We start from the raw sequence: 25,578 nt of genomic DNA on the forward strand, positions 1-25,578 counted from the left end.
TGTCTTAAGTCAGGGGACTGAGGAAACTTAATGCCTTCCTTAGCTAACCATGGTCCTGCTCTCTTTCTGTCTGCTAACAGGGAGTCCATCTAACACCTAGGCTCTTGATGCTGCTATTTTATTTATTTATTTATTTATTATTATTATTATTATTATTATTATTATTATTATTTGGTATATGCCAAGGTACAAAGTGTTCCTTTTCTTTTCTTTCTCTACTGGAGTATGAAATGTATTTACTCCTACTAGAAAGAAGGAGAAAGCATGCGAGACATTAACTTTTGCTCCCCCTTCCTTGTGAACATGCTGTAATAATGTTCAGTCTGTGCTAATGTTGCTTAGGTGTGAGGTAAAAAAAAAAAAGCAGAGGTTGAAAATCTCTTTGTGAGATGCTAAAACTGTACAAGTTAAATGTGGGTTTAATTGTGGCTTCTGCTTCTGCCGCCAAGACCTATATAATTACTTCCCTGACTAGAGGACATTACTAAAATGCCATAGCCCTTCAGGTGAAAATGATTTGCTTCAGATACTCATCTCCTCAAAGGCGCATTTGCTTTCCTCACACATGTCCTTGTGACGGCAAAACAAGTGTCATGAGAAGCAGGGGTGGCTGAGAGCGCTGCTTCCCACAGGTGGACTCACAGTGCCTGGTGAATCAAGAAAGAGGCATGAGGTGATGGGTAAGAGAGTGTGACCTTTCCTAGCTCCCCCTGAAACCCACACACGCTAACACGGCCGATGGAAAACGCAGACATTTGAGATGAAACTCTGGACAACATTATACAAGCCTGTCACACTTACACCAGTGTTTTCAAATTTCTACACAGCCTAATGGTGCAGAGAGAGTTAACCTGTGTCCCTGAGGCTGAGCTTGAGGTGCCAGAAGCAAGATAACTGCCTCCAAGGACAGTCACATAGATACTTACTTTTATCATCTGCAGTTACCTATCTACCATAGAAAGCAACCCGCCATGTCTGAGTCAAAGTGACACCCGAAGGAGATGAACATGTATGTATGTATGTATGTATGTATGTATGTATGTATGTATGTATGTATGTTTGGAGACTCGGGGACCCTCAGACAAGAGGTTGCAGGCACACTGTCCATCCCTTGTTTTGCAGGGCCTCACCTTCCTCCCTTCAGGTCTTACCTGTGAGGTGAAGCAGTAGGGTGCTGGGAGCTCCAGCCTTGCTCCCTCCCTCAGGCTCTGGCTTGCTCATCAGCAGTTCCACTAGGGTGGCTGAGGGCTAGGCTAATGGAGAACGTTAACAATGCCCACTTCTGTCTAGGCCAGACCAAGAACATGGTCCTGTGTCTGAACTCTTCTGCTACATTGTCTCAACCTCCTACATTTACAAGTTCTGATCCTTCTCCCCCTGCATTCACCTCTCATCAGAATGATTTGCCTCCCGGCTGTAGGAGTGGTGTGTGCTGCTTGGAGATGGATACCCGTGGAGAGAAATAAAGTAAGCTATTTCTGACAGACCACCTTCCAAGAGGTGATTTAAGATACAGCCTACTCTACTTATTATAGTCTGTGACAAATGTTTCACAAACTCCAATAATTAAAACTTAAAGAGTGCTTCCCCAGGGCTACACAAATGGCCTGTGTTTAAAGTTTTATTTCACCTGGCCACAGTGTTTTAGAACTACAGCCACATAAATCAGCCCGAGTACTTGGTAAGCAACAGGCTGATCTTTTGGGAGCTGGATTCATGCTGTCCCGGTTAGCTACTTTTTTGTTGCCGCAATAAAATACTATGACCAAAAGCAACTTGAAGAAGAGAGTTTGCTTGGCCTTGCAGTTCCAAAAGATAAGAATCCATCGGGAGCCATGGCAACAAATGGTAGGCATGGTGACCGGAGTTCCATCTTTTTTTAAATTTATTTTTTCTTATCTTAGGTGTTTCATCTTTAACAGAAGACATGAAGTAGAGAGGACAGGCTCAAAGCTGAGTGAGGTAGTATAACCAAGTGCATACATCTTCTGGTTTGACCATACCTGCCAGATCTCCCCAGTGAAAATATAAACTGGACACCAAGGATTCAAATACCTGCTCTATGTGGACATTCCTCACTCAAACTACCACACTCTCTCATAAGTAAGAAATTCAAGTCATTCATCATGAAATTTGAGAAAAAGAAAGAGATCCGATGTGCTAAGGTAGTTAGTTGGACAAAGTACCATGGTAGGGGTGGTTCTAAGCCCCTGTTGTATCACAACTCTTTCTGGGGAGATGTGTTAGGAAGCCCATAACAAACCAAAGTATGGATACCAACAAAGTCCAACTTTGTGAACCAATGAGTTTTACTGGGGTTACTTACAGGAGTATGGGTAAGGAGCAGAAATAACTCAAAGACAGATGCATCACCAAGGCCTACACCAGCATGGGTGATGGCCTGGAGCCTGGAGCACATTGCATAGCCTTCAGGCAGCTCAACAGGTTGGAGAGTGTCCTTTCCACAAAACCCCAGTCTAACTTCTTCAAGGCAGCTCAGGCGTTTTCTGTGTCTTCCAGTCTTTGCAGCTTAGCTCTCTAGGTTCTGAAGGTGACTTCTAGCTTTTTCTGCTTACTCTAGAAAGCAGAGAGGGGAGCTGGTGAATCTGGTCAGTTTCAGGGACTTCCTGAAGCTATTTTGAGTTGTTTACTTTTCTGTTTAGGGAACTTCCCTGAAGTATTAATGAAGTACTTCAATTGCAGAGGAGGCAACTTTTCATGTCAACCTCATTCTCTAGAGAAGGGAAGTTCAGAATCTGGAGAGCTTGAAGAGTAGAAGAAAATGGGCAGAAGCTTTGAGGACCATCTTTATGCTCAGCTAGGGCTCCTATACCATACTGGGACTATTTCCTTTCTTTTAAAAATTATTTTTTTGTTTTATGTGCAGTGCTGTTTTGCCTGCATGTATGTCTGTGTGAGGATGTTGGAGCCTCTGGGACTAGAGTTACTAGAACTGTAGTTACATAGTTGTGAGCTGCCATATGGATGCTAGGAATTGACCCTGGGTCCTTTGATAGAGCAGTCAGTGCTCTTAACCGCTGAGCCATTTCTCCAGCCCTGAGACTCTTTTCTTTTCTTTTTTTTTTTTTTTTTTGGTTCTTTTTTTTTTTTTTTCCGGAGCTGGGGACCGAACCCAGGGCCTTGTGCTTCCTAGGTAAGCGCTCTACCACTGAGCTAAATCCCCAGCCCCCTGAGACTCTTTTCTTAAAGATACTTTTGTATCTGCTTTCTATGTCATCATGCTGTCATTGTGCCCTTTACTGTGTGTGTGTTTGTGTGTGCGTTTGTGTGTGTATGTCTGTGTCCGTCTGTCTCTGCCTGTCTGTCTGTGTCTGCATATGCCTCTGTGCATGTGTCTGTCTGTCTTCCTCTGTATGTGCCTGTGTGTGTGTGTATGTGTGTGTGTGTGTGCCTGTGCGCATGTGCATGTGCATGCGTGTGTGTGTGCACCTGTCTGTCTGTCTGTGCATATACCTGTGTCTTCCTCTGTGTGTGCCTGTGTGTGTGTGTGTGTGTGTGTGTGTGTGTGTGTGTGTGTGTTTGAGAGCTGAAGGTCAGCAAGGGTGTGAACAATTCCATATATGAGCCTGAATTCTAGACTGGACTAGGCCTGGACTTTTTTATCTCCACTAAGCCTCTCATGTTAAGCTCACAGTGCTTTAATTTGAACTTTCTCCTCCTAATTTTAACTTGTTTAGAGCAGGCACTCCTTAGAACATTGGTGTGGGAACTTCATGTACCTGTTGAAGGTGGCATGGAGGAGGGTGGATTAACGAGAGTTTGGAAATAGCTTTCCTTTCAGAAGTCTATTTATTGTTTCATTACTATGAGAATGATTGGGATAAAGTCAGGAATGATGGACTTTCAAATTCTGTTTAATTCAGTTAAATGGCAATTTTGTTTCTAATGACAGTTTAATTCATCAAAGAGAACAGTGTTTTCCTCAAATTAATTCAGCACTTACATAAGTTTACTTGCACTATAAATTTCATGGGCGAGGAAGCTTAAATAACGGACATGCATGTTCCACTGAGGGCCATAAGGGAAGGCTGTGTCACAAGCTCTGTCTGTGGCTTTCTGATGGCTGTCTTACTGCTATCTGCTCACATGGGGTTCCTCTGTGTGTGCTCCCTTGTGTGTCTCTTTCTGGATATCCATCAGACAGCCTCTTCAACCCACACTGTTTCCAATGTAGTCTCATTCAAGTGTCAGCAGTTAGGGCTTTGACGTGCAGATTACAGGGCGGTCAAGAGTCAGTCTATAAGTGTCAGATCTGTTTGTTACTCATCTGTGTTCCCGTGTCTCTCCATGTCTATCTCTTTCATCTATCTGTTGATCATCTATCCATTATCCGCTTGCTAGCATCATCTATCAATTTATTGATCCCTACCGTCTATCTAGTCTGTATCTACAGTACACAAATATATATGTGCAGATGCTCACACACATACCCATAAGTTTTGAAAATAGATACACAAGTTGAGTTAATGACATAAGTAAGAAGTAAGTTAGTACTTTGTCATATACTCTGACATATGAATATCTAGAAGGAATTTCACCAAGTTCCTCTAAGTCCCTTATGTCTGTCCTGCTCTCAGCACAGGTGAGTGTTTAAGCCTTAGGAGGCTGTCACACAGGTGCAGTAGTGGTGTAAAAGTAAAGGATTTAAGAATCCATATGTGTTTCCAGAACTGGTCTAGTCTGAACACTAGTCCTTAGCTGCTCATGATTTTCCCAGATGGAAAAAGAGGACCCCCAAAACTCTCCAACCCCAAGCTATGGAAAGAAGCAAGAATGTCTGCTTGTGGCCAGGAGGATATACAAGGTGCCTGGTTGGCTCAGTACTGAACTCCATTCCCTAAACTCCTCCTGCTTTGGAAGGCTCTCAACCCCTCCCACAGAGCACTGATTGAGAAGCACTTCTTACCATTACTACTATTCTTTATTTTAAAAAATGTTTTCACTTTTTCTCTTTAAGGGGGAGGGACTTATTCTAGCTTACAGTCCAGGGACGTGCTTCCACCCTTGCCTTGCATCCTGGAGGAGAAGGCTCGGCTACAGGAGCCAAAGGTCATATTGTTTTATTAGCAGTCAAGAGGCAGAGAGAACAGGAAGTTGAGTTGGCTGTGCTACAGAACACACACACACACACACACACACACACGAGAGAGAGAGAGAGAGAGAGAGAGAGAGAGAGAGAGAGAGAGAGAGAGAGAGAGAGAGACTGTCTAGACTGTCTATCTGTCTTTGGTCCACATATCCCCAAATAGTGCCCTGAGCTGGGCAACAGATATTCAAACACATGAGCCTATGAGAGGGGCCGGAGCGTTGTGCCTCTAACTCCTCAGTGCACCTCAGAGCCATGCCTCAGCACCTCCCAAGGAGTCTTCTCTGAATAAAGCTTCTGTGCTTTACTTTTGGTATAAACCCTGTGTGTGCATGGCATCCATTTTGATGTGCACCTGAAGTCTCTATTAGGATGAAGGTTATTATTTCCTCTCATGTTCAGGGCTGAAGGAAGTATAGCTTTGTAAAGCATTAACATCATGAGATTCCATAATGCATACAGCATACAGCATGTCGATGACCCAGGCTTGTGATCTCAGTCCATTCATTTTTAAACAAAACTTTATTATTTTTTTGTGTGAACACATAGTGCGTGCGCACTCTCAAGTGTGTGTGTGTGTGTGTGTGTGTGTGTGTGTATGTGTGTGTGTAGGTCAGAGGACAACTTAGTGGAGTTCTCGTCTACCTTTATGTGGGTTGTAGGAATTAAACTCAGGTTTGTGCAGCCAGAGCTCTACCCACTTAGCCATCTCATCCTAGCTCTTAGTCTGTTCTCAGTGCTAGCACAAAATGCCATAGGCTTAGAAACAATAGACATGCATCACTCACACTTCTGGAGGATGAGGAATCCGATGTGAAGACACCAACACTCTCAGTGTCTGGCAGGGACTCTCAGCCTCATAGACAATGCTTCATTGTTGTGTCTTCATGCGATGGGGACAGGCAGTGCACTTGGCTGCTTCTCTTAGGTTACCAATCCACTCACAAGGATTGAGACCTTGTGACCTAGTTACTCCCTAAAAGATCCACAAACTCTTAGTATGATCCAAGGACCAACACATGAGGATGGGGAAAACCATTGATAACACGACTTGTAGATGAGTGGAACTCAGCAGTCAGCAATGTAGAAAAGGCCATTGTCTGATGGCTTATAGAAGGTGCTAGGCAAGGGATGGGGGGCGGGGGTAGAAGGCCAGGGGAGGACTTATTATCTCAATGGTATCATAACCTTTCTTGTGGTATCTCTGTGTGTGTGTGTGTGTGTCTGTGTGTGTGTGTGTCTGTGTGTGCGTCTGTGTGTGGAAAGGACTGTCACCATCTCCAAAGGTCAAGGACAGTTGATATGTCCCAGTATGTAGAATTTAGTTGAGAAGATTTTCTGGACTGAAGTAGTGAGAACTACAGAGCCAGGAGACACCAACTCAGAGCCTTCTATGTGGCCTGTTTACTACTAGGTACTACAAGGTATCTTGAGCTTAATTGGTGGAGGGAATTCAAGTCCTTTTTGAGGCACTTGTTGTTAGAGAAAGGATGCCCATGTGTTAATCAATTAACTTTAATGTGCTTGCTTAGTATCTACCTGGGTATAATTTTAAGCTCCATTTGTTATTTACACGTTATTATATTGATCTGAATGTTGATTTTAAGGGGAACGTCGTCTGTCTTAGGAACACACTTTTTATTCTGTGGTGCACTCTGAAACCAGTCCCAGGTTGTACCCTGGCAACCAGGGGCAGAGCACTGGTACATTCTGAAAACCTGTTTGCTGTCAGTCACAGCATAGAGTGTCTTCTATGAAACAGTGGGGCGTGGCCTAAAACTCGACAGTGTAGATCAGTGGTTCTTAACCTGGGAGTCCTGACCACTTTGGGGTCAAACGACCATTTCACAGGGGTCACCCAAGACCATTGGAAAACACAGATATTTGCACTAACATGGAAATGAAGGTTATCTAACTGGCCTCTTGGTGTGAGCATCTTGGAATGCCCAGGAGGAGCGGGAGAGCTGACGTGGGGTTGAGAGAGTCAGAGGAGCTAATGAAACAGTGTTACGGTGTGGGAGGGAGGAGGGGAGATGGCTGGTTTCTCACTGCATGAGCTGAAAGGTGTCTGGAGCCTGATAATCACTATTTTCCACCACAGGTTGTTCTGAACTACCTAGGTGCGCCTGAAAAAGCTAAGCCCTTTCCAGTGTAGTTAACGACGTAGTCATAATTGTCACTGCCTTCGTTGGCAACAGTGCTTTCAGCTATTGGAAAGAACAGTTTGTCTCTCTGCTCTCCAGGAAGCTTGTTTGCGATGCGTTTCCCATCTGTGAGGTTATTTTTAATAACTCTAATGATCTGGGGGCAATCTGACCTACATTAAATACCTAGAGCATCAGGGCACCAAGGTAGGACACCCCCTGACTCCTGTTTGTATGGACAGAGGGCACTGCCAGTTTTTAGCTCCCTGGTGTGAGTCCTGGTGTGACAGTGTCACTACCCCTGAACCAGCCAGCCTTGCACAGACTGGGCGTCCCAGACAGGGTAGCAACAACCAAACAGCCAACAGGTCTGGCTTCCTTTCAGCCAAGCTCAGAGACAGCCCTGGGTGTCTATTTACCCTGGGACATGAATAAAAAACCACTGCCTGCTGGACTTTCCTAGGTTGACCAGATGGCCTTTTAAAGAGGAGATTGATTGCAGGTTCTGGAAGCAAAAAGGAGGCATACAGTGAAAACAAGACCACCACCCCACCCCCCCTGCCGCCACCTTTTTTTTCCTGACAACTTCTAAAACCGTAGCTGGCTGGATGGGAAGAGGCATCTGGCTTTTCCTTCTGCCTTACTGCAGGACCTCAGGGCTGCTTCTGGTATCGGTCACTCCCTGGTTTGAGATGCTAGGTCTCTGCTTTTCTCCTATCATAAATTCTTTCTTTTAGGACCACAGCACACGGAAGCAATAGGGTTGAGTGATCTATCCCTGATTAGCTTATTTAGGCGACAGGAGAGAAGAAACATTCGTATAAATATGTTGTCTACAGTGGGCTTTCTGTCACCAGAGAGCTTGTAGCCTGGGACTCTGTGAGAGTACCAGGTGGCTGCTTCTAATCCTGTTAGTCTCTGCTGTGTGGTGCTGGGCTGCAGGCTGTGGGGAGGGCAGCAGTGTGTTTGTGGTGTGCCACTTAGAGGGGAGGAACACAATCTCCACTTTTATTTTCTTTGTTTCATGTACCTGTCATTATCTTCTTGTCTCCCCCTGCTTTGTTTATTTCATTGGCTGCAGTGTCAATCTGCAATGATCAAAGGATACGGCATCGTAGTAGCCTTAAAAAGAGACAGTCATTACTGTGTTGCTAAGTTGGTAAGTTAGTTGAGTAGCAGGGATCCTGAGATGTAAATGCTGATAATTACAGCTTTTAAACAAACATCCAAATGGCCATCATTTGAGTTATTTTTGTTATAAATAATTTCTCTCCAAATGGTCTTCCTTTTCTTTTTTTTTTTGCCGCTCTGGAGATTGGAGTCCAGGGCTTCCACAAACGGCAGGCAGTTACTAAGCAACATCCCGTATCTGTTACCTTTTCTTTACTTCCTCTGCCTAGAACACATAGGTTGGTTAACCACAAAATAGGTTTGGTAGGAGCTAGCTGGCCAAGGAGTTGGTGATAGGCAAAGAATAAACACAGTGGCTTTTCTGTCCCAGAAGGGTTCTTATAGCTAATAGTAACAGTTTATGTTATTTCTTAATCTTACTCTGAATCTTCACTACAGAGAGAGGGGAGGGGGAGGGGTGGGGGAGGGGAAGGGACAGAAGGAGGAGAGGGAGAGGTTGAGAGAGCAGGCAAGAGGGAGAGGGAGGGGGAGGGGGAAGGGGAGAGGCTGAGGGAGAGGTTGAGGGAGAGGGAGAGGGAGAGGGAGAGTTTCCACTGTGACTTGAACATCTACTTTCCTGATTAATACAGTACTCTCTCAGGAGCCTCTTCACAAGGAATCTGATTCTGCTCTATCCTGCTGGCCTTGGTGGCTCCCAGGAGCCTTAATGCAAGCCTCTACAACCCTGTTGCTTTTTTATTTTGCATGCCTGTCAAACCATCATGTGGAGGATGCTGTCGTGTCCTGATACCTCCAGACGTTGTCTGACTTCTCTTTAATTGCAATAACCTGTTTAATAACGCAGCTGTGCTGGCCACCCTGCCTACAGTTTTGTCCACATTCACCTGCCTTACCTTGCCAAACTCCTTGAGAAATAGAGAAGAGGACACAATGACAGAAGTAGTGAGTGCATGAGAGAGACAGTTGCCTCAGTAGTCAGGTTCCATATTGAGTTTCTGAGGAAACACAGGCTCTTCACTTGCTTGTGTCTCTAGGAGGGACCTCAGGTCCTAGAACGAGCCATCAGGAAGGTTCACATCCCTGGGAACAAAGAGAATGACTGACTTTTATAATCTTTCCTAGGGGAACCCATGGCTTAAAGGCATCCTGAACCTGACATAAGGCAAGGTCAAGGACTGCAGAGATGAAGGGAAATGCATCTTGTCACAGCTCTGTCCCTGCTGCCATCTGTTAGGGACCAGGGTCAGGTCTCCTTGGATTTGCTTTTTCCTGCTGAGACCTGTATGTTTCAATGTTCCCAGAAGACTGACAGGGCCTGGTTTCTTTAGGCTATGAGATCTGGCCTCTTAGAATAACAAGTGTTTTAGAGAAACAAGCTGTAATCCAATATTGCCAGATCATTTTGTTGTTGTTTACAAATATATACAATGACTTGATAGGACAGGAGGGGTTGCGGGATATGGGGGTTATGGAAGTAAGGTGCTGACTCAAACCTGAGTGTTTTGAGATAAACAAGGACATAAATATGGGAGATTAGGTAGGGCTCTCCCACCCTTTATCCCATGTTTAACTGGTTGTCCATTTCTGGGTTATAATCCAGTAGCTGTGTTCATGAATTGACAGCATTCTGGGTGGATCACTTTTTGAAACAGAGGTAGAGGCTATGGTATGAGAACAAAAACATATTTAAGAAGTAACCTGGTATAGATGAAGGGCTGTGAAACTTTTGGATTCAATTTGTTAAGAGGGAGGGAAGAGAGAGGAGCAGTGCTCCGAAGGGTGTGGTTTTGACTTTTGAAGGTGGGTTAAGGGAGGCTGTAGAAAATTCCTCAAAGGGTGAAGGTAAGTCTTAAAAGAATTGATTTTTATATGTCTCTGGAACTAATTTTGGTGTGCAGTTCTAGACATAACAATGCCAAGAGAAGGTAATGGATTAACTATTAAACAGCTAAATAGCCCAAGATAATTTTAGCATGGGACTTGTACCTTCTTTCCTCTCTGTATTTCATGTCTGTGGTTGCAAGGCTACTGGGGGCAGGAGCAGCTGGCTGAGTCCCACCCAGATGTAGTTTTGGGAGGCCTGTGGTTAAGAGCTTAACTTCTATTTGATAATGATGAGGTTCAATCATCCGGAAGACAGGCTTCTGGGAGGGAGAAGTAACTACCAGAGGTCAAGGAAGAAATCTCTGATTGTATGGATCTATTAACCACTGCTCCGGTCTGGACATTTTGATTTTGTCCTTTGTACTTGCAGTAACATATGTGACATTTTGAAATTAAAATAATTAAAACACTGTATTTTAAAGACATGAAGGTGGTGGCTGCAAGAAAGGCATTTGAAGTTCAATTTAAAGAGGGTGAGGCAGTGGCTATCCAGCAAGCAGATTTATCCAAAAGTAAAACATATAAAATACGTTATACATATTAGAATGAGCATGTCAATATCTATAAAAATCAATAATTATAATTTTTTGACATTTAGATATAGCATAGGCACAAAGCACAAACAGTTTTAAACACATCCCAATCTGCCAGCTGCCTGTGTCCCCATTGTGTTTGAACACAATCTCTTCAGTCAGTGTTTGTAAATGTTACCAGAAGCAAATCAAAGTAGCTGTCAATCACTGAACACACATCCACACTGTCTCATCTCCCACATACCTCATGCAACTTACTCAGACCCAGGAGCTCACTTAGGCTTTCCAGCATGGTCTCCAGCTGCCTTAGCTTAGGGCAAAGTCCTAGCTCACAGAGAGTCCTTTAAGAAACGTTTTGTTACATTCATGGAATGTTTTTTTCTTCTTATTATTTTTTAGTTTATTTTGTTAACACCATGAGACTTAGTAACATTAGCACCTCAAATTGCCAACCTATTAAAAAAAGATTTTCCCTTCGAAATTAAGTTTGTAGCAAGAGCTGTAAGAGCAATGCTAATCAGCCTTGAATCATAAATTACTTTGTTATTAAGTAGAAAAGCTGGTTGTTGGTCACGTTTGAAATCCTGAGAACTCCTTTTTTTGAACAAAAAAAAAATTACGTTAAACTGAAACTCAGGATTTTTTTGATAAGGCACAAAATATGTGAATTATGTGATAAAAAATAAGTTATTGGAGATCATTTGGGAAGTTTGAAATGGCTGTTTGTAAGCATACATGGTTGGCCTTGGCCTGGGGACTGGGAACTGTGGAACTGGCTGGCTGGAGCCTGGGACAGTCAGAGCAGCTCGCAGCTCCTGAGGCAGAAAACAGTGAAGAGAGAGAGAGTTTTCCATCAGCAAGAATCAGGCCCCTGAAAGTCGGCCTTGCCCAGAGGCATCTGGTATCAAAAGCTGCAATGGCAGAGAAGGTAGAAGTAATCCGAGAATACAGTAACAGTTGGGGAGGGAGATTATGTTTGGAACTACCATTCGGAGTGAAAAGAGATAACCAAGTGGAGAGAGAGAGAGAGGGAGAGAGAGAGAGAAGAGAGGAGAGAGAGGAGAGAGACAGACAGATACAGACACAGCCAGACACACTCCCGCACGCACACACACATTCACTCACACACACACACACGCACACACACACACTCACACACGCACACACATGCACACACACGCACACACACTCACACACACGCACACACACTCACACACACGCACACACACTCACACACACTCACACACATGCACACACATGCACACACATGCACACACACGCGTGCACACACACACTCACACACACACACACACGCGCGTGCACACACACTCACACACACACTCACACACACTCACACACTCACACACACACGCACACACACACACTATATCTAGGACTTTTCTAGCTGGTGTTGCATGCCTTCCATGCTTCTCAACAGTCAGAGGCTAAACAACTACGAGGCCAGGCTTACGACAGCAGACCCTGATCTGTGGCACCAACTTTCTACATCTGTTATTGTTCTTGGTTCTGACAGAATACCTGAGGAAACAAAGGACAGACGGGTTTATTCCGACTGTCGAGTTTGAGGGTAGGAAAGGCATGGTGGCAGGAGCAGGAGGCGTTTTTCACACTGCATCCACGACAGGGAGCACAGACAGATCCATGCTGGTGCCTGGTTCTCTCTCTCTCTCTCTCTCTCTCTCTCTCTCTCTCTCTCTCTCTCTCTCTCTCTCTCTCTTTATTCAGTCTGGGATCCCACCCATGCATGGCCCAACATCACCTAATTGTCATGGGTCATCCCTCCTCCCTTAAGCCTGTCTGAAAACATCTTCATAGATATATACAGAATTGTGTTTCCATGGTGACTCTAAATCCAGTCAAATTGATCAGATTAACCACCGCATGTGGTAATGGTTTTACATTATCTTAAACTGACACGGGACGGGTAATTGAACATTTAACTTATGTGAAGTTCAGCAGTCCTTTTGGTTTATGGAGCCTTTCTTCCCATGTAAGCGCTGACATCTCTGTTTCTGCCTTTCTACCTTTAGGGGAACGACTTAATTCCTGACACTGGCAGGTATCTGGGCCCTGGCAGTTAACTCTTTGGACATTGTGAATTGGATACGCTGTGAAGGGCTCTCTGACCAGCATTGCAAACTAGGTACAGGCAGGTCTTGCCCTTCCCTTGTTAGGTCACCTTCCTAAAGCTAGTCACCAGGTCTACTTCCTTATTTGGCCACTTCCTAATGCCTGACTAAAACACCAAGGTCTAGTAATTCATTATTTGGCCAACTGACTATCATGTTCAGTCAGGACCTACCAATTTGTCCTAGCACAGACCTCACCTTTATCTTGTTAAAACCACTGCTACAGAGGCACTGGCTGCTGGCTTTGCCTGATCCAGAGGCAGCCCCCAGCTTGTCCCCTCCAGAGTCATAAATCTCCTTTCTTTGGAAGATTTAGTGTTTGGGTGTGTTCCGTGCTGACTCTGAGTCCTCAGCACTGTGGTCCCAGGTCTAGGGACAGGGAGAGAGGAGTCGCTGAAAGGAGAGGTAGGAGCCGTGGGCCCGAATGGTAGTAATGATTTTGCTTAGCTGTCCCAGTGGCTGTGCCTTAAAGTTGGCTGTGGGTGACTCTTCCCCGCCGGGCAGTCAAGAGTAAGTTCCAGAGAGTTATTTTAAAGACAGAAGTGCAGTGGTGGACATTGCTCAGGGAATCCTGATTTTCATTGTGGTTTTATCCAAAATTTCTCCTAAGTGATTTCTGTTTATCCATTTGTTTGTAGGGTTCTGATTTATATGACTCCCGTGGCTCTGCCCTAGCAGGCAGTCTCACTTCCGTTAGATGTAATTACACATGGTAACTACACATAGGCTGCACGGACCGTAATTATCCCAGGCACACATTCTAACAGCTCCCAAAGAAGATGCTTAAAATAACCCAAGTATCCAAAAAGGTATTTGAGAAATCCTGTAAGTATGGCTTCCTCTGGGAGTAAGCAAATGTGAGGGCTGGCCTCTCCTGAGGATCTTCCCCCACAGTGCAGTTGCTGTTACTCATGTCCTTGTTTTACCCTGTTTCCTGACATCTGGGTTGCACATCTGCATTGCTACCCAGTATGCCCAAGACGGACATGCTGTCAGTTCAGTTCTGACACTGATGTTACTTAGTCCACACAGGACGAGGTGATGAGGTGGATGTACAAACTCAGAGGTTCTGACATAGTCTCTTCTTTCCCTTTCCCCGTTCATCTCCCAGGAGTTCACACTGATTGCATGCCAAGCATTCAGTACAGTTCACAGCACACACACAGTGTCCGATGTAACAGACTGTAGACTAGTGGGGGGATGGAAGAAAATGAAGGCTACGCTGTAGGAGGTGAGGGTAGCTGGTGACCTAGTGGTTAAGAGCTAGGAGATTTTTGACCCTGAGCGCTTGAATGCATCCAAGATCAGTCAGGGTAGTTGTGCATCTGTGAATGAACTGATGAGCTCTGCGCTTGCCTTTCTCCATGTGTGCAGGATGGAGATGTCTGCCCAGAGGCTGACTTCTAACAGAACATCCCCACAGTCACCATCTAACTCTGACTATACCTGGGAATACGAGTACTATGAGATCGGACCGGTTTCCTTCGAAGGACTGAAGGCTCACAAATGTAAGGCTTGTGCTGCTCCTCGGGGTGTTGCCATCTGTTTGTTTTAACCTGTGAAGTCCCCTGTGCCTGCCTTTTCCTAACACCCTATCTTCTCACAGAATACTCTTCTATCTCTAAATACAAAGCACCCCTTTCAGGTTGGCTGGTTTCTGTGGGGGTGGTGTGATATCGGGGCATTGGAAATTCTGATTTACAAAGGGCTTAAAACAACACCCGCTTGGTGGAAGAGTAAGAATATGTGTTTTAGCTTCAGAAAGAGGTTTTGTTGTTGTTGTTGTTGTTTGTTTGTTTGTTTTAAAGAAGGCATTAACTATTCCAGGTCCTGCCAGGCAGTGGCTCTGCCTGTCTAATCGCAGCACTTGGGAGGCAGAGGCAGACAAATCACTGTGAGTCTGAGGCCAGCCTGGACTACAGAGCAAGTTCCAGGGCAGGCAGAACACACAGAGAAACCCTGTCTCTAAAAAACAAAAACCAAATCAAACCAAACCAAATCAAACCAAACCAAACAAAAAGAAAACAACAACAACAACAACAACAACAACAACAACAAAAACCAAAAAAACCCAAAAAGAACAAATGAACAAAAGAAACGAAAAACTCCCACAAAACAACAATAAAGATGTGTATAGAAATAGGGTCTGGAGAGAGTCCATGAAGACTTTGTAATAGCCAGTAAAACATTTACAAACCCACAGGAAGGATGAAGAGAGAGCTCAGCCCTCAGAGCCCTGGCTGTTCTTCCAGAGGACCCAGGTTTTATTTCTGTCACCCACATGGCTGCTCACAACCACCTGTAACTCAGTTCCAAAGGATACAATACCCTCTTCTTACCTTCATGGTTACTCTACACAGGGCACACATATATACACGAAGGCTAAACACCAAGACACGTAAGATAAAAATAAATGTTAAAAAGCACTTCAAAAATCCTGTCGAAATTCTAGATTTGTGAAGAGCGGTGTTCGCAGAGACAGATGAGGACAGCCTCCCATCAGAGGCCATAGAGGCCACTGTAAGGCATCAATTACGCTGCAGGGAATCAGGGTGATTATTGCTCTGCCGCAAAGCAATGCCATTCTGTGAAGGGTTACTGTTACACTCTCCTCCAGCCCGGTGCTTTCTGAATCACGCGAAGCTGATTGGGAGGAAGAATTGATATTATAAGCAATGCCCTGTGGCCCACTCTGGGTCATGCTCTAACTGGCTCTGCAGTGTCCAGTTGTTTCCAGTTGAACACGTAAACACTGCAAACATTCTAGACTTGTTGTGATTTATTGATGTGTGTGTGTATGTGTGTGTGTGTGTGTGTGTGTGTGTTTGTGTGTGTGTGTGTGTGTGTGTAGGTAGGTAGGTAGTTCCTTCAGAGGTGAGAAGAGGAAGTCAGTTCCAGGAGTTGTGAACTACCTGATCTTGGTGCTGGGACATTAACCTGGGTCCTCTACAAGGGCAGTGAGTGCTCTTAATGACTGAGCCATCTCTCCAGCCCTTCATTTTAGGCTCTTAACTGGTCCAGATCAAGTAGAACATTGGATAGTGCAGTCATGCTCCCCTCCCTCCCTCCCTCCCTCCCTCCCTCCCTCGCTCTGTCCCTCCCCTGTTGGCAGCAGTGGTACCTTACAGTACTATGTAGCAGCACCCATCTGCTGCACAGAGGGATCTCTACATTTGTTCCTTAAGCAAAGCCACTCTCTAAGTCCCATATCCTTCACACTTGCAGCAATAACGGAGTGCTTCTCTCCTTCCTTGGATGACATCTGCTCAGTATTTATGGGAATGAAGAGAGAGGGCACGGACCTCTTAGGATATGCTATCATGAATTATCTGATAAAGGGTCTTGTGGTCTGAGTATGAAGTCACCTTCCTAAACTCACTGAGTTCTTTAATCTGTTGTTTTTAATAGGACAACCTCTGTTCTGAGTCTTGGTGGAAATCAGAAAGACTGGCAGAGCGCCTCTGCTGTTCTCTGTAATGTGAGCCTTTCCATCAGGGCTATGTCAGCCTGCTCCTGTCTCTCTCCCTTGGTCTGAGGGGCTCCACAGACAGCCCTCTGCTATAATTTCCATTAGCATGTTTCCAGAGACACCAAGGCAGCTCTCTTTTGAGCATTGTTTGTTGTTGTTATGGATATGATTATTGATTGAAAAAGAACCTCCTTTATATTTATTTATTTATTTATTTATTTATTTATTTATTTATTTATTTTTATGTACAGTATTCTGCCTGCATATGTGACTGCAGGCCAGAAGAGGGCACCAGATCTCATTACAGATGGTTGTGAGCCACCATGTGGTTGCTGGGAATTGAATTCATGACCTCTGGAAGAGCAGTCAGTGCTCTTAACTGCTGAGCCATCTCTCCAGCTCAAGAACCTCCTTTAAAAACCAAGGCCGAGCTGTGGCACAATGCATACTTAACTGAACGACTGTCCTGTTAATGACAATGCTTTTGTTTCAACACTAATATCAGGAAAATATTAAAAAGTCCAGGTGAGTACTCACTGTTCCAGAGTAAGAAATATGACCAAGGGGAAGAAGATTCTAGAGAACCTGACAGTGTATGAGGCTGAGAGGAGAATGGGATGTAAATAGACACTCTCTCTCCATATACAGTAAAAAGCCCCAGGATCGTCAACCATGGGAATGTGGACATCTGTGTGTTCTTCCATTTAATTATTTTTAGTTGTATTTTATGTGTATTAGTTTTGTGTGCTCACATGTCCATAAACCGTGTGACCTAGTGACCAGAGTCCAGAGGAGGTATCAAGTCACGTATGACTGGAGTTACAGACAAATGAGTGCCGGGAATCGAAACCTGGTTCTCTGCAAGAACAGCATGATCTCTTAACTGCTGAGCCATCTCTCCAGCTCCTGGACTTCCATTTAAAGAAGGCAGTGCCCCTTCCCTTCACTATGACATGCTGTTTTACTGGGTGGCCTGTAAAGCTAGTTTGGTAAATGGAATAGCAACAGAACATTTTCAGAAGAAATGTATATTGAAGGTGAGACCGACCATTATGGGTAACTCCCCTTACTTGGACCACATTTGGCAAGGGCAGCTGCCTCCTCAGAAGCTCTTCAACCTACAGAAACCATGGTGGCTACTTAGAGTGGGAATGATTCATTTATGGCTTCAGCGTATTTCCTAGGCACCTATGATACATAGTATCATACTAAGTGCTGGAGAGACAGCTGTGAGCCGAAAATTCACAGGCACCTCCTTTAACAGCTTGAATTTGTGGCTATCCATGGAAGGCCTTGCTGGAAAGGAGAGATCTGAGGGAATGATCTGCAGGAACTGTGACACTGAGCCCACATCTGAGGGAAGAACATGGCAGAGAGTGGAAATTACAAGGAAAACAGAGATCATCCTAGTGCCAGAGGAATGAATTCCATATAGAGTGGCCAAAACCAAGTGTAGAAGTCAAGGAGAGCAGGGCATGAGGGGCGGGGCATAGAGATCAGGGGCGGGGCATAGAGATCAGGGGCGGGGCATAGAGATCAGGCTGGGACTATTGGCTTTTCTCTGAGAAGTCTGTACAGAGTTTGAAACAGGAATAGCATCTGTTTGGTGTCAGTGGGGACCATAGCCATTGAGGTACCAAGGTGCAGGCTAAAACAATCTGGCAAGAAGCACGTGCATTTCAGATATTTCTAGATGGGGTCTCTAGATTGTCTATGGATTGTCCTCTTAAAGGACAGGCAAGGTTTCTTTGAGGCTTTGGGACCAGGTGACTGGTAGAATGGAATGGTCATTAACTGGGCTGAAGAAGTGTAAGAAAGACGGGTGTCAGAAGTGAGGAACATCAGAGCTCAGTTTTGTACCTGCAGAATCAACATACTAGCCATACATCCAAGAAGGCAGTGGGGAGAAGGATGGGGGTTTTAATGTCATTCAAAGCTAAGAGGCTGGTGAGAGAGAGAGAGAGAGAGAGAGAGAGAGAGAGAGAGAGAGAGAGAGAGAGAGAGAGAGAGAGAGAAGGGGGTGGGAGAGGGTATGTGAGTGTGTGTGTGTGTCCTTGGATTGAGCCCCAGGACAGAGTTAACATCTGTGCATTAGGGTCTGTCAACATGACACACACTAGAGTCACCTGAGGAGAGGGAATCTCAATCCAGGAATTGCCTCCATCAGATTGGCCTGTGGGCAAGTCTGCAGGGCATTTTCTTGATTAATGATTGATGTGGGAGGAGCCAGCTCACTGTGGGTGGTGCCGCCCCTGATAAGTGCCTTGAGCGAGGCTGTAAGCAGTGTTCCTCCTCTGAGGCTTCTGCTTCAGTTTCTGCCTCCAGTTCTGAGTTCTTAGATTCCTGCCTTGATGTCCCCTGATGATGGACTGCAAGATGTAAGGTAAAACAACCCTGTCCTTCCCCAAGTTGGCTGTGGTCAGTGTTTATCATGGGGGTGGAGAGGTCACTAGTACAGACATTGGTACCAGGAAAATGGAGGATTGCTGCTTTGGACCTGGCTGTGTTTTGGAGGACTGCAGAGGAGAATTTTGGAACTTTGGGTTGAAAAAGCCATTGAGTGCCCAGAGCTCAGAGCGCTATCTTGGGGACTCAGAAGTTAATGCAGGGCACATAATGGAGGTCTGGACTCAGCAGTTTCAGAGGGAAGAGAAGACTCTACTGAGCTGTTTGTGTGATATATCTGAATTAAGGTCAGGGAAGAGAAAAGTATGTTGTATGGGGAAAGTGGACGAAGGTTACCTGGAGCTAAGAAAAATCAGCTGTGATCGAGACTGGCATCGTTGAGGGAAGATTTGGGAAGATTTCCTCATGGTCAGCCCACAGATGTTGTGGTTCACAGGGCCCAAGGCTGAGCTCCAAGTTGGCAGCTGAGCTTGATAATGTGTCTCTCACAAGGTAGTGGTTTCGCAGGCATGGGGAGGGTGAATCAAGGAAAAAGGCAGAGGCTTGGTACTGTGGGGTGGGGCTGGAGTCTACCCCAAAGAAAGCCCAGGAGAGGCATTGGTGAGGGTGCACCGTCAGCTTCGGTGAAAACCTCAGGATAGAAGGGGTCATGGAGAGAAACAGGCTTAGAAGCGTGAGGTAAAGTTCAAGTCCTAAAGAGAGCCCAGGAGAGGCTACTGGTGAAGCTGTGACCTCAGAAGCAGCAGCAACACCAAGGTTTTAGAGATGCCAGGGCTGTAGGATGTCTACAAAGGGTAGTGGCAGATTCTGCTCCTGTGTTATATATACTCCCAGCATCCCCTTCCTTCCCCTCTGCCCCACTCCCTGCTTAGGAAGGGGGAAGTGTGCTGGGGTCCAGTCCACAATTGATATGAGAGCTAAAAGCTGCTGTTAATAGATTCTGAACAGAGAGACTGCGTACTGAGGCCTCTCTTGGAAATCAGCTTTTAACTACAGTAGCAATCCCAGTCAAATTCTTACAGCAAACAAACACCCAGAGAAACCAATACTGTAAAATGGGGCCTTTTATAAGAATTTTGTTGTCTGCCTCTTACATATGCCAACATGTAATTTTATTGGTCATTTTAAATCCTAAAGACGGTGGGATTCTAAAGACGGCCTGAATGTGGAAGAAGAGAGGGCTGCTCTAAGATGTATCAGGGTCTCACAGAAGCATTTTAGTAGAGATGAAATCACAGGGCAGCTTCTCAGCTCTTCCTTTTAAGCCTTTGGAAAGGCTGGTTAATCAAGGAGAGGTTTGCATAAGAGCTTTGGACAAGTTTGTGTGTACTTAAGGACATCGCTCGGCCTGCATAGTTATTTTTTTCTTTCCCCTGGCTCTCAGGGAACCCTACCCCGCTGTCCTTAGGAGAGACCTTCTCAATAAACAGAACTGGAAATGCTATTCATCACAGCAGGGCTATATTCTAACCCTGGGACTGAAACACGACACTAGAATATAGTTTTAGAGTTGGCTTTTTCTATAAAGCAGTTGCTACAGTATAGTGTGTAGACTTGGAGATAACCGGATACTATTTCATCCATGGCACATGCCCAGTTCATTGAGATTTATAATTTCAAGTCTGCTGTACTTGAACACATGTGTTTTTGCTTTATGTCTTTTAATTTACTTTGTTATTATTGTATGTTTTTGTGTGTATGATGTGTGGGTGGGCGCACACAGGTGTCTTGGTATTCATGTAGCGACAACCTCGTGGAGTTAGATCTCTCATGCCAGCTTTCATGGGTTCTGGGACTCAGAATGTCGGGCTTTCTCCACAAGTGCTTTTCCCTGCTGAACCATCCTGAAGATCCCCCTCCCCCTCCACACACCCCTTACTGTCATGCTTATTTTCATTATATTCAAAGGCAAGGTCTAAAGAAATCCCTATTCTTTTAGCACTTGGAATTAAGTTATTAGGAATGAGACATTACTAATTTTTATCCAGTGTGCTAAATATACCATCTCAAATGTCTGTCTGTCTAGACAAGTATGCATTATGCAGTGTGGAGTGTCAATTTTACTTTAGAAAATGTGCCGTGTATATACATATTGATAAGTCATTTCTCCACCAGTGAAACGAGCCAATTTCAGCCAGATTAGAGTCTATATAAAGATAATTCTATTGGGAAGCCGCTCTTGGGTGAGCTCATTCATCCTAAGCAACAAGGCCAGGGAAGTTGCCATGGGGAGGGAGTCAGAGGGAAGGGGGAAGAGAAAGAAAGAAAGAAAGAAAGAAAGAAAGAAAGAAAGAAGAAAGGAAGGAAGGAAGAGAAAGAAAGGGGGAGGGAGTGGGTGGAAGGAGAAAGGGAGAGAGGGAGAGGGGGAGGGAGGGAGGCAGGGAGTGGGGAGAGAGGGAGGAAGGGAGAGAGGGAGGGAGAGAGCACCCGCACAAATGTGTGGAGTCTGGATTGTATAGGAAAGAGCCTCTGGGGCAAGGGAGTCCCAGCCCCTGGGCTGGAATGTTCAGAGCAGAGGGAGGAGAGTGGGGTATGCCAGGGAGGGACTGAGGGAGAACCTGGAGCCAGGTCTACTTCCGGTGTGCTAAATATTCACCTGAGCTGTTTGTCTGGGGTTCCTAAGAAGATTGGGATGCTGGTCCAGTCCTGGGAGAGCTCCTTTAACTGCCATCCAGGACTTGACTAGCATCCCAGTTACCATTATTTTTTGTGTTTAAGCACATTTACTGTACAAACTTTGACCGCTTTTAAAAGTCCTATTAATATTCTTGAGTGGGTAAACCTTTTAATGTTTAGGTAATAAAATAAAGTTTGAAAATGCAGACTGACTCAGCCCTGTTGACCCTCAACAGTGTGGGATCCTAGAGTTTGTGTTCCAGACTCTGCAGCTGACTCTGGTCTCTGTGCCCCAGACACAGACAGAGGCTGTTCAGCTTTGACTGGCGATGGTCTATATTCCAACAAACCTACTGTAAACTGGAAATACGGACGTTGGAAATGGTTTAACTTACCTAACCCAGTATATATCTGAGCCTAGGGTGTAGTTTGGCTGTTCCTTCTGTAACACAGAAGGGGCGGCTTGCTGCAGCTCTTCCTTATCTAGGGACAGCACTGTGCCAAAGGTATCTTGCAAGCCTGGGGAAAGACTGCAGTTGAGAGTCTGAAGTACAGGTTTTAGGGGGTTCATATTGTTTTCAAATGTCCTATGATGGAAAACTCTTTAAGTCTGAAACCATCTACAGCCCTAACTACTGCTCAGGACAGGATCAAGGAAAGACCTGTTGTTCAGAGAAAAAAAAACAAAAAACAAAAAACATGGGAGTACTCTGCCGCCAGGCAGGGAAATAAGAGGCTGCCTGCCAAGGTGGTGGTGTGAAGCATGGACAGCGGGGGTAGGGGTGAGGGTGGGGGGGCGGGGGTGGGGGTGGGGCAGACTTTTCACCAGCTCCAAAGTGGTGAGAAAGTCTGTTCCAATGCTGGTGTGAAGAAGCTGTAGCCAGCAGCTAAAGCGACACACAGGGACATGTTGTCCCCTAGTCCAAATGGGATTTAAAGTAGGAGTAAATTAGAGACTAGGATGGCCATTGTAAGGATAAAAGCCAGCTCTGCAGGATCCCTTCTCAGCCTCCGTGCTGAGCGAAATGCTCTGGGTGGCAGCCTCAGGGCCAGAGCTGGCAAAAGGCAGTCGTTCTGGGAGAGCAGCTGGTGTTCACTCCTTAGTGGTCGGTCCGGAGGCCATTTATATGTGTTTTCCAAAAAGTGACCTAGACCTGAATTGTACCAGCATGAACATGAATGGGGTGAAGTCAATTCATTCAAATATCTCTGACAAAAAAAAATTAAGGTAGCAAAGTAGAAGACTTAACCCGTGACCTGTCGTCATACCCTCATTGATGTTTCTGACTTCTCGTCATAGTCTGTGCACTCTAGCATCTCTAGAAAGCTCAGAATCCTGAAATGTGTGAGTTAAGTCAAACGGTGTGAAATACTAAAGTCATCTTAACTTGTCTTGCAGATTCCATCGTGATTGGATTCTGGGTTGGTCTTGCGGTCTTTGTGATTTTCATGTTTTTTGTGCTGACTTTGCTGACAAAGACAGGCGCCCCACACCAAGAGTAAGTCTGGGTTTCTCTGTGCTTTACCGAGGAGCATTAGAACCTGAACACATTTCCTGCTTTTTTGCCTCTTGTTGCCCTCATGAAATCAGCCTTCTTGGTCCTGTCCTGCCATCTTTATGCTAATCCTAGATCTGATTTTTATGTTGCAATTAAGATCTATTTTCTCCTTTTTCTGAAAAGTGTTTCTACGGAAGAAATTGCATGCAAATGCTGATGTATTTACAGAGTTGAGCTGGCAACAATACTCTGCCTGTGTCTCACTCTTGGTCTCTCCTGACTCTTGTTGCCTCTTATTTTCATACTTCAGCTATAACAAAGAGCCCAGCAAAAGGGAACTGTTCGCCCCAACATGCAGTTTGCTTGAGACGCTGGGAACTAGAGAGATCCTTTAAATACGAACCAAACGAAAAAAAAATGAGGGTCACTTTTCATAGTATTGTTCTGGGAAATCCAAACATATGGTGTAGTTTTTAATAGTAAGAAAGATAAGGTAAAACAAACAAAAACAAACAAACATACGTATTGGTGAGATGGCTCAGTGCTCTTCCAGAAGACCCTGGTTTGATTCCCAGCACCTGCATGGCTGCTCTCAACCATCTGTAACTCCAGTTCCAGAGGATCTGATGCTTTCGTCTGGCTTCACTGGGCAGCAGCCATGTTGGTTCATACAAGTAGGCACAACACTGTATGTATACCTAGCTAGGCCACCATATCCAGCTATTAGGCTAAATGGTACACGTTTCTGTACATGTTATTTTTTTTTAGATGAAGTTAATACTCACCTCTATATACTTTAAGGTAAGTGGGCTTTGTTCACTGAGCTGAGTGCCTTTCTAGAATAACACTGATAGCCCAAACAAGAACTCCTCCCTGCAGCTGCAGCCTTTGAGTTTACAGAGTATGAATGAGCCAACTTTGGGATGAAATTTCTCTCTCTTCACACACACACACACACACACACACTGGGGGGGGGCACTGGGAAGAAAGGGGAGGAGCATAGCTGGGGGAGAGTGGGCGTGTTTGCATTTTGTTGGTTTTTCGGAGAGCCCTGTCTTGTCTACTTCCTTAAGGAGTCATTCTGAACAGCGCTCAGATACAGAGCAGGGCTCCTGGGACTCTGCCTGCTTCTAACAGAGCGAGTGTCCTTTACTCTTAGGAAGATGGGGGGTCAACTCTCAGAGCCATAGTCTCAATACTGCTTCACAGAGTCTGGACCATGATAAGATTTGGCCAGAAAGGACCAATGGAGTTAAGCTGGGTTATGGGACATAGCAATTACTGGGCTTCTTAATAGAGCACAACAGAGGCCGAGTCAGCCTCAAGCGATATGACTTTCAGAGTTGATAAGGGACAGAAGCAGCTTCCATTAGAGCAGGCGTTCTCAGCCTGTGGGTCTCAACCCTTTGGGGGGAGTCAAACTACCCCTTCACAGGGGTTGCATATCAGATATCCTGCATATCAGATATTTACAAGTCATAACAGTGCCACCATTACAGTTATGAAGTAGCAATGACATAATTTTATGGTTGGGGTCATCAAAACATGAGGAGCTGTATTAAAGGGTCAATCAGTAGGAAGTTTGAGAACCACTGCTGTAGAACGCTGCAGCCCCACTCCTTGGCCTCCTCTGTTGTGGTGACAGCATGCATGGGGCTTCCTGCCTTTCTGTTCTTTAGATGGGGAGTAGAACCCACCCTTTTTTTTTCTGTTGTTCGTTCGTCAGAACTAGCTCTGCCCACCTGCTCTCAGGGCTCGGAATCCAGTCAGCTTCCTGTCTAGAAGAGAACTGGGTGTCTATGGGCCCAAGAAAGGAAGGGTTGGGAGGCAGAGATCCAGGTATAAAAGCTGATATCTTCTTAAAAGCTTTTAGGCTGGAGAAGCAGCTTCCATGGTGATTATTTTCCTGTGGAGAAGCGTGTGTGTGTGTGTGTGTGTGTGTGTAGCGGGAAAGCTCTTAGCTGGGTGCTGTACAGGTGGGGAAGAGCCATTTTTGTCCTTCCTGTCTGCAGGGGAGAGTGAGAAGAGTCATGGGGGAACATTACAGACCATTAGCACACATCTGTCAGAGAGAGATGCGGGGTTAGGGTGAGAGAGTTCTTAGATTCATTTTTATGTTGGGTATTTTGGACTTCTTAAAAACAATTTTCAAGTCTCAGACATTGAACATTCTTTTCTTTTTTTTCCCCCCTGTAGCCTTTGCTAAATGCCCTATATCCTGCTAAGGGTAGCTTTTATTTAAGGGTGAATACCAGCTTGCTCATGACCTTATAAAACTGGAAGTGACATTTTGCCTCGAATTGTAATTTAGCGGACTATGGCACTCACCACCGGATGGGGGTGTGCAACTGGAGAAGGCAGCAGGAAATGTCAGCATTTGAAATCATCGGTGCTGACTGCCACCCCTGGTCTTGAGGGCAGGGTGCAGATACAGTGAGTGGTTGCTAAGGAGCCCTGAGATCCCAAGACAGCGATGACCACTGTCAACCACCACTGTGAACCGGTGGAAAAGCTGTGTCGGGTCCAACCCATAAACCTTTGCTGAATTGCCTGTTTTTACCATCAAGGAGGAGGTTTTACTGAGTGTGTAGTTAGTTACTGTGTGCCCGGGGCCATGCTGAAAGGAATTCTAAAGAGAT

At 45.2% G+C, this 25,578-nt stretch overlaps 1 protein-coding gene across 8 annotated transcripts in view; it reads left to right on the forward strand.

Annotated features, from left to right (window-relative positions):
* The window catches only part of Mrap2 (melanocortin 2 receptor accessory protein 2), a 56,343-nt gene that overhangs the window by 25,406 nt on the left and 5,359 nt on the right, over positions 1–25,578 (forward strand). For 4 of the 8 annotated variants that reach the window (NM_001108774.1, XM_006243488.5, XM_006243487.5 and 1 more), the window contains 3 exons: positions 12,851–12,963; positions 14,324–14,457; positions 22,840–22,939. In NM_001108774.1, coding sequence (NP_001102244.1) covers positions 14,325–14,457; positions 22,840–22,939 — 233 coding nt within the window. In that variant the 5' untranslated portion in view covers positions 12,851–12,963; position 14,324. Of the gene's footprint in view, positions 1–12,850; positions 12,964–13,307; positions 13,759–14,323; positions 14,458–18,479; positions 18,802–22,839; positions 22,940–25,578 lie in introns of those variants that run through there. The other 4 variants (XM_063265792.1, XM_063265794.1, XM_039081764.2 and 1 more) reach the window with 3 other exon arrangements.

This window comes from Rattus norvegicus, chromosome 8 (genome assembly GCF_036323735.1).
Source record: "Rattus norvegicus strain BN/NHsdMcwi chromosome 8, GRCr8, whole genome shotgun sequence".
In the NCBI taxonomy this organism is placed as follows: domain Eukaryota; kingdom Metazoa; phylum Chordata; class Mammalia; order Rodentia; family Muridae; genus Rattus; species Rattus norvegicus.